Raw genomic sequence first — 9,411 nt, 5'->3', positions numbered from 1 at the left:
GTCAGTGCTAAAACAGAAGGAAAACATAGAATCATAGATAGAATAGAATCATGTTTTAAATGGGTTTACTTTGCCAATCACTGTAACATGTATTGTAAGATATGACACAACGTAAGTCACCTAATTATCCCCAGTAGAAATGTCTCACCAGCGCACAGACACGTCCACACACGCTAAGTATAAAACGTTTTTCGTAGATGACAAGAAAATAGTGCTTGTAACACCGAATCTTTACACAGATCAGCGCTGCGATGCGCGAGTCTTTTTTTAAGTTCGTGAGTGTAAAACGTCTTTGAATTCGAGTTCTACCGTCTGTCTCTCGGATCTGAGATGTAATTCTCTGAATTAAGACTCTGTAGTCAGCCATCTTAGTACAATATTGAATTACAAGGTGTGTAGGTTTCCTTCCGTCGGGTAACTCAAGCAACTGTTAAAAATTGATCGTTCATTGTCAAGTAGGTCTCCAATTAACCACCAGAGGTCGCGCATTTGCCTCTTTTCAGGAGGGGTGAGGGATGATGAAATCAAGGTGCGCTTATTGCGCCTCTCTGAAAAGGGCTTGCAACTCATGAGTAGCGCTGTCTTGGGCGAATGACTGCGCATGCGTCAAATGCGCTGCTATTGAAACGGTGCAGCCATTTTTGTAGTCCGGTAGGGGGGCCTTCAGCGACGCTAATGGAACAACAACAACAATAACAATAAACATCATCATCATAATACATATCATTTGAAGGTGGTTTTCTTTAAGACTAAAAGTGTCAAAAGTATTTGGTCGTGTTTCTTTCCCTATGATCACTATAACTAAAATTATAGATATTTTTTACGTCTTATTTTGCATTGCAACTGAAAATGCTGAAATGAATTCCTTCCCATGTGTTTGTAAATTTCTTTTCGATCATGTCTTAGAAAGCATGACAAATAAACAGCAATATGTTCAAACATTTTCAAATGATTTGTTTATACATAAATATGGGTTTCTGTTGTATGTTTTTTTTTATTCCTGTTGTGGAATTTTTGGAGGCTTCTTTAAGAAAGTTGTTCAATAACAAAGAATGGTCAGAATGGTATTTGGATGTTTATTTTGAAGCCTGAAAGGTACAAGTCCCATAGAGTACAGAGTAATCTGAGAAAAAAGTACAAAGACTCAACTCTAGGGTGTGGTTTTTATACGTTATTGGGACAGTTGGGTCCTCCTTGAGGATCAGAATCAGAATCAAAATAATTTATTTATTTAGGCCACGCAACAGTGTTGGTGGAATTTGTTTCCGGTACAGCACCTAATGCTCACATCTCTCCTGTGTCAGTTCCATCGTCAACAATACACTACAGACAGAAAATCAAGCCAAGCAGCCGGGATACATCACACATCAAGACAGTGATTTGTTCATAATCCGTATAGCTATTGGAAAAAAGCTGTTTTTAAATCTGACAGATTTGGTTCTGAGAGACCTGTAGCGCCTCCCAGAGGGCATGAGTGTAAACAGGTGGTGTGCAGGGTGTGTGTGGTCTGAAGAGATTTTGATTGAACGTTGTATGATGCGTCTCTGATACAGAGTGTCTATGAGAGGAAGAGTGTAAGCCATGATTCTGGATGCTTTATTGATAATGTGTTGAAATTCTGAGCGTGATTGACTGTCCAAGTTACCATACCAGACTATTTTTGATGAGGTCAGGATACTTTCAATTATGGCTGTGTAGAACTGGAGGAGAATATTGTGACTCACGTTGAATTTTATTTTATTTATTTTTATTTTTTTTGGACCCCTGTTTAACATACCATGTTCCCCAACAGAACCAACGTGACCGGCTTCTAGACAATGGGTTAGTTAGAAACCAAGAAACTGAGAAAACAGGAGATATGCAAAGGAGAGGCAGTCGGGAGACTACCAGATACATCCAAAACTTCCCATTAGAAGTGCTTGGTTTTATTTTAACAACTAATTTGGTCTCTTAAAAATAGCATCTTGGTTTTAATGTGACCATCTGCTTAAATCTGTCAGCTGGCATAAAATCCACCTGTAAAAACTGGCAATCAGTCTTATTAATACATCTCTCTGGTTTTCAGACTATATTCTAGAGGCACAACATGGCTTCCAGAAAAGGGGATCCCCTCACTGTGAAGTGGTTTCACTCATCAGGCAATGGAGCAAGTCTTTCTGATATATTTGATAGGTCATAGAGCAGGTTGGGGGTGAGGGGGGTGAGTGGGTGTTGTGCAGTTTGACATAATAAAGCAGGAAGGGATCGTACCTTCTTGTGTGACATCACAGAGCAGCTGGGGGTGGTAGCGTTGGGGTCATGTCACACAGCTGGGCAGGACGCTGCTATGTTGCATCGGTTAAGAAACATGTTAAGGCGGACTATGATCCACCAGGAAGACAGCCAACTGTGATAAAAACCCACAAACATTCCCAAGGTAGAAGAAAAATTAAGGCCAAGCGGGGATCTAAAAAAGGAGTGAGGATCTCCCAGCGAGAACAACATGCCTGAGAAGCCAGAGCGAAGTAAGTCCTCTGAGGGCCTGACATCTGAAATGAGCGTCCCAGAAACAACAAAAGCGGCAATAGAAATCCTGCACAAATGGTCCAGTGAGAAGGGGAACGGGACCGTCGACTCCCAGGATGCCTACGCTGCGGCCCTGGACATCGCCAAGATGACCATCCAGGAGCAACGCGGCTCCTCTAAGACTTTCGATATGGCTCACGCCTTGAACGACATTGTCAAGCTGGTGACAAAGGAGACGACCCCACAGGAGGGCGACGACTGCATCGTGCCCGAGTACCCCGAGGTGTTCACCCTGCCCGAGGGGATGAGAGTGGGCAGTCGACAGATCACGAAGACACCGTCACCTCGTCCGGGCCTCGACGTGAAGCCGAGGTTGAAATCCTCGCTGTTTGAGGTGGAAAAAAAGTGGGTGGATTGTGGATGCAACACGGGCTCACTGTACTCGGTACAGTCGTCGCCTTACAGTGAGAGGGGCAGACAGTTCAGCGACCTGATTCACTGCTTGGTCATGCAGCTCATTGAGCGACTGCCTCAGAGACACAAAATCTCCCTGAACTTAGATGAAGTCTACAATTTCATCGAGGACCTGAACCACAAAGCCCCCGTGGAGCTCATCCGTCCCCTCCTCGACTCAGTGAAAAACCTGGACAGATTCAAAGAGGTCATCAATGCTGTGGTCAGGGACATTTTTCGGGTGTTCAGGAGCCCCGCCACACTCGCAGAGGCGTTGCTGTCGCCAGATGACCCCACGCTTTCTGACGCCATTTACAAGTACCTGATGATCCACCTAAGAGATCAGAAGCATGACAGACCCAAGTCCAAAATCTTCAGAGCTTGTTCTTGTGTTTGCAAAGTTTTATTCAAGCCTTTTGAGGTATTTTGTCAATGTAACACCACCTAACTTCCCAATATCCACATTTATAGCTGTTTTTTTTTTACTCTAGACTCCTCCTCTCTTGCATCTACCACAAAAACCTACACATATAAATAAAGCACATGAACAAAGAGAAGTCTATTCACAAGTTATTTTGGTATAAGTTGATCAATCTACTGTTGTTGCAATAGATTTTCCATTGTGATATGTGGGATGCCCATGTCCGAGTGAAGCAATGCTGTAATTGGCAAGAAATTGTTCAAGCAATGAAAGGGGAAAAAAACATAGTAGAGGTGCTGAGGAGGCCGGGCCAAAGGTTTGGAACAAAGTGTTCAAGATATAAAGGAAAAATAATCCCAAGGGTGACCGGGAAAGAAAGCAGTGCATCCAAATAACAGCAGAGGCACACAAATTGACATTTTCTCCTGAGGATCCGCATTGGATACGACTCTCAACCTTAAACGTGCCAGGATCGGTTTGTAAGCTGAGGGGGAATCACAAAAGAACAACAGCTTATAGGACAGGTGTGAAAGTGTCACTGATGTAAACTGGAAATCTTCCCATAAATAAGGTAGGGCGGAGTTAACTTGGACCTTCTGTTAACATGTGCATCTTCATCAATTTAGATAATAGTAAATTAACAAATAATGATATTGTTAATAAAAGAAATGAAACAAAGTCTGAGAACACAGGTCTTGAGATGAAAAAACACCAACAGACCACTAACTTTTTTTTTTTTTTGCTTTTAAACTACAATTTACTAGTAAGTGACCACAGCCGAGCTGAGTTAGCTGTTTGATGAGTTCCAGCTGGTGTGACAGTGCTGGCGAAGTTACAGCTCCATCTTGGGGACACCCTGAGTCAGCCGTCACTCAAGTCATCTACTATCTTCAGGGTTTTTGTTACTGGATCAGGGAATCAGTCCCGTATCAAGAGCCAGACCAAAATTGTTTCCTGTTTATTCATTTGCTATAACTTGTAGACAGGCACATTAACAGCGACCTTATGTGAAGTGCATCATCTTTGTGACATCACATCTCCATGATGAAGAGATTGACTTCCTGCTCCCCCTTCACCTTATCCTTATAGTATTTATATATTAGGAGCTTCTCCAGACTTTTCTTCACCTCTTTCAGTCATTACATCCCAACAGTCAGAGGAAACAAAGAGGAGCCAATCCCAGCTGACATTAGTTGTGAGGTGGGGTTCAGCCAGGATGGGTCACATGTCAATCACGGGGCCACAGACAGAGACGTCGAACCGTTCACTCTCTTGTTCACACCTACAAACAATTTAGAGTTTCCTATGAACCTCCTGGCTGTTTGTGGCTTGTGGGAGAAAAATGGAGAACCTGGAGAAGACCTAGGCAAGAGAATGCAGCGAGTCCAATCAAACCAGACAACACAAGATTTATTTACACTGAAGTTCTAATGCTGAAGAAGCTGCAATCTTGTCAATTTCTGGATAATTGAAATGGTTCCAAAAATATGTCAATAATTTATCAATTGTTGGATTATTTACACTTTACATTCCTTGTTGGGTGTGGATTTTATTAAACGTGGCTGTGTGACAGACTAGTGTTGTTGGCGGCACGAGGCATCACAAACGACCTCAGCTTGTCAGAACCGATGCTTCTTCCATCACCAGCTTCTTTATCTGTGACAACAACCACAAAGGAACACTATTAAATTTGCGTTTTAATATTGGAGGTGTAAAATAATTATGACAAAAACTCACATTTGTGTTGCCAAAACTATATTTCAAAATGCTTCTGCATCACCAATCTAGTAGAGCAATCGTATTTGAACCATTCCTGGTTCGGTTGCAAAAGAATTTTAAATTAGTAAAGGATAAATTACTATGAAATCAGTAATTAAGACTTAAAATGTCACCTTGTCACACAAAACCCCCCAAGATTAAAAAATAAGTAAAAATAAAAAATGGAAACATTAAAGAAATTAACAGTCATATTTATTTTTTGTAATGATTTCCCCCTTATAAGATTTTTAAAACTATATAATTGTGGTCATTAAAAGACTCACAAAAAGTTTTCATCTATCAAGATGTTGTTCCACCAATGGCCAATGGGGGGCTCGCTGAGCACCCAGAGCTCCAAGCTAGTAACCTCGCACCTGCTTCTGTTTGCCTCTGGCCTCCATCATTTCCTGCTGCTGCTTCAGCCGCACCTCCTCCAGGCTCATACAACCTCCTGTCAACAGGGACACAACTTTCAGACATCTGAGGGCACCCACACCAACAATGAACTAGTAATTATAATGAAAAAATCAAAAATATTTGCCATTAATGCATCCATATGTTTATAAGCCACGGGGGTGGGGGGTGTACTTTAATCGCAAAATAAACGCTCAAGGAAAGTTAAAAGTATCTACGTTTTTTTAACTTTAACTTTAGAATGTGTAGCATTGATATCTTAGGTTGACCACTTTTAAAGCGAAAAAGGGTGCATGTGGATTATATGTGTTATCCCTGTGTCTGACACGTATAAATGATTTACAGAGGCTTTACAGACAACGTGGCAAAGCACAAAACGTGCATGTCTCTCACCAACGCTGCTTGGGTCGATTGAGACGTACGCCAGTGTTCTGCTCAACCGAAGCTCCTCCAAGGCGGCGAGCTCCGCCTCTGCTTCTGCTTGACCAAACAACAGATCAGACATCGGTGGCAACATAACCTTTCAGGATAAAACGGTATTTTATAAAATCCAACATTAACCAAGAACATGTCAGTCATGTAAAACCAAAAGTTTGTGGAATTGAGTTCCTTGAAATGTGTTCTAAGAGGATTAAAAAAGGAAAATTAAAATGTGGTGACAGTTGCCTCGCTACTTTGCAGGTACTCAAATTAAATCTGTTCATACTGGAAATGTTACACTTCCTCAGTTATCAATCGTGCACACTCACTCTTCTGAATTTCTCTTCTTTTCTTGGGGTTGGGGGCGATGACGGTGAAAGCTTTGTGGCTGGAAGACAAACACACACATGAACATCAGTGTAGCAACAGCGGCAGTGACAAATTTCTACTGCCTGTATTGCTGGGAAGCAGTGACGTAAAGTCAGGGAAGGCAAGAAAGGCCATGCCTCACTTGCCAATCTTGGGTAAAAAAAAGTTAAATGAAAAAAAGAATTAAATGGTTAGATTTAGCAGTGATTTGCACAATCAAGATGTTCTTCATTTGACTGCACCGGTTTTAGATTGCTCCCTATTCAAAATCGCTGGATTTTCACATTTACTGTTCAAATACCGAACCTCAACGCAGGTCACCGCTGGGAAGTTTGGGATCTGTTCCCGGCCATTTGTCAATATCTGCGTCGAATAAAGTCTTCGACCCGTGCCTCGTTCCTTGATGTTGAAATGAGGCTTCGCAATGGTTCACCTACTGACCTTGCATGCCAGTGGTAAGTAAAAGAGGGATTAAGCCACAGCAACAGATGGCGGCAGACAGCAGCCCAAGGAGAACAAGACAACCCTCTGCTCACAGCAGGGGGGTGAAGCACTTTTTCAAACCAAGCAGTCATGCAAAAACAATTCTAAAAAATAATACATACTTAAATAAATAGCAGAGACTTAGTGTTTGGTACAATCCTTGGTAGCTGTAGGACCGAGTACCGTGTTGTGGGAGCGCTTTGCATGTTGGTTATAAGTTAATGCAGGAACAAGCCTCAGGGGTTGGGGGGGTTGAACGCAGCACCGACCTGCTCAAGAGTGTATCCTGAAATTATTCTTATTATAATGTCACTCTCCATCATATCAATACAAAAATATATTCATACATATTCTCATATGAAGTAAGATCTGTAGTTGTAATACGTTGTTGTAATTAATTATTCATTTTATTTCAACAAGTGCTTCAACATTTGGTGCATTCTACAAAAAAATTATACAAAAAAAGACTGCGAACTATTCAGAATTTATCAGAAACCTAGAATGAAGCTGGTTCTCAAATCAATGTTTTTTAAGAGACAAAAAAAGTTTCAATATTATGAAGATGTTAAGATGTTGCTATTTCACAGTGGAAATACCTAAAATAGGGAACACTGGCCATCATGTGAAGTGATACTGTTGAAAATGGCTTCACCAGTAAGTAACAGGGGTACAGGTGGTATCTTATTTTTGTTTTGTTTACTTGTCTTTGTGTTTGCTTGCTAAATTGAGAGCTAACCGGGGCTTCGCAGTTGGGGTTAGGATTGAGCTTCAGGTTGTGACTGGTTGATGCTAATTCCATTGGTCTGAGGTCAGATTGAGGTCTGCGGACAGATGGTTGGGGGACAGAAATATTATCGGGGAATATATTATATTATAAGGGAAACAGTTGAACCCCTATGAAGTGGAATCTATCATTGGGAAAAAAAAAGAAAACGTTAAAAAAAAGTGAAGTGAGTTTTCAGAGTCAACAAAAAGAAACTAGTGAAATCAAAAATTCTAATTAGGAGCAAACAGTAATTACCAAGAAAAAAACGTAATAAATAATGATTAATTCATAATTAAATTATATATATGCTTTTATGTATTTAAATGTAAAAAATATGGAAGAGTCAACCAAACTCCAGTCATCTCACCTGTGGATCAGGTACCTGCCGTGGCCCCCGGCGCCCGTCCGCTCCTCCTGCCCGGGACCGGCGCTGCTTTGGCGGCAGGGCCGGGGGACCGGCCCGGGACAGGTCGCGGCGCTCCGGTGGGCGGTGGAGCTCGACCTGGAGCGCCGCACGGGGCTGAATTTGTTTGCGGCTTCCGGCGCCACCGCGGCCGGGATACCCGCCTCGGAGCGGCCCCGAGGCGGACACCTCGGACAGCTGGATCCCCGGTTTCTGCGCGGTGCGGCTTCGTTCTCTGCCCGCCGTACAACTCTTAGCGACACCGGTTTCGGCTTCTCGGTGGATTTTCGTGACGCTTCCACCGGTTTCTCCTTCACAACTTTTGTCGCAGGCATTTTCACTTTAGGTTAAAACTTCACAGAAGAGACGCGTCATCCTCGGCCGGTAACGACAACAGAAACAAAAACAAACGAAACAAATTAAAAAATGAACTTCCAACCCCTTAGGGATTCGGTTGCTATGGAGCTCACGCCAGAGCGAGAAGGGGGGTAAAGCTAGACAGTCTAAAGAACTACAGTACTTCGGATTTGACCTTTCAAAATAAAAGTCTCCGTGAGGGAAGGGCGTTTAATGACAGAAACAAATGGCTAGTATTCAACTTTAAGACAATGACGTTACGGTTACCTTCGGGTTTCAGATATAACATTTCAGAATCTAGAAATATGCGTTTGCAAAAACAGCGGCACAGGTTTTTGCTTCAAAGTACGAGTTCAAAATCTCCGGGTCAGCTTTCAGCCTGGCTTCATTGAAACCCCGCGGATGCAAGAGGAAGCGGGCTTTTATTTTGAAGCCTTGCACGCCTGATTTCCGGTCTCTTGTAGTCCGTGCTGGGTGCGGGCAGCTTGACACGAGCGCAGATTAAAGATGACGCAGCAGAGTATTTTGTTCAGTGTAGGTGTGCCAGGTGCACGAGCCTTCATGTCGTCATTGGGACGGAAGAGGTCACGTGATCACACGGATCCGGATTTAATTTAGTTATAAATGTGGAATAAAGTTTCATTTTCAGGCAATTTATTAGTTGTATTTTGATTTATTTTTGAATAAACTCTAAGCAAATAAGAGACATTTCTTTAGGTCAATCTCTATGATTTTGTTTTTTTTTGTTGTATTTATATTCTTGATGTGTAAAAATGTATTTAAAACGTATTCCGTCCAGAAAAATAGACACGATATGTGACTGGCAATGATAAAGGGAAAAAAAAACAGATTTATATTGACTTTCTTGCTCCTGTGTGTTCATTTTCTCGTTTATCAGTTTTATTCGAGGTCCCCCCTCCCGCCTTACGCTATAGTGGCTATAAAAATTGCTGTAAAAGTTGACCAAAAAAACAAAAATGTTCTTCGAGTGATTGTAAAAACTGGAAGTAAATCAAAATCCCAAATATCTTCGCTGGTCCTCCGGAGCTCTGAGTGGTGCTG

The 9,411-nt window shown here is 42.1% G+C and overlaps 1 protein-coding gene across 1 annotated transcript; it reads right to left on the bottom strand.

Moving 5' to 3' along the window:
* Positions 1-3,133: 3,133 nt before the first annotated feature.
* On the bottom strand, positions 3,134-8,510 carry LOC147231731 (uncharacterized). The gene is made up of 5 exons (XM_086150744.1): positions 7,957-8,510; positions 6,301-6,359; positions 5,945-6,028; positions 5,512-5,588; positions 3,134-5,035 (listed from the first exon to the last, which is right to left on the bottom strand). The coding sequence occupies exons 1-5, from the start codon at positions 8,325-8,327 to the stop codon at positions 4,991-4,993; spliced, it is 636 nt and encodes a 211-aa protein (XP_086006870.1). The 5' UTR covers positions 8,328-8,510; the 3' UTR covers positions 3,134-4,990.
* Positions 8,511-9,411: the final 901 nt, after the last annotated feature.

This window comes from Fistularia commersonii, chromosome 8 (assembly GCF_037954325.1).
Source record: "Fistularia commersonii isolate RoL2024-O1a breed Wild chromosome 8, RoL_Fcom_v1.0, whole genome shotgun sequence".
Lineage (NCBI taxonomy): Eukaryota > Metazoa > Chordata > Actinopteri > Syngnathiformes > Fistulariidae > Fistularia > Fistularia commersonii.
The sequence above is the reverse complement of the archived record's forward strand: the minus strand, read 5'-3'. Positions and strand labels throughout refer to the sequence as shown.

Excerpts from the sequence above, each read along its gene's own strand:
- LOC147231731 (XM_086150744.1), bottom strand. The coding sequence starts at position 8,327 with ATGCCTGCGACAAAAGTTGTGAAGGAGAAACCGGTGGAAGCGTCACGA. Across the intron at positions 6,360-7,956 it reads GGCAGGTACCTGATCCACAG|CCACAAAGCTTTCACCGTCA; the intron begins GTGAGATGACTG and ends TTTGTCTTCCAG. Across the intron at positions 5,036-5,511 it reads CCAGAGGCAAACAGAAGCAG|ATAAAGAAGCTGGTGATGGA; the intron begins GTGCGAGGTTAC and ends TTGTTGTCACAG.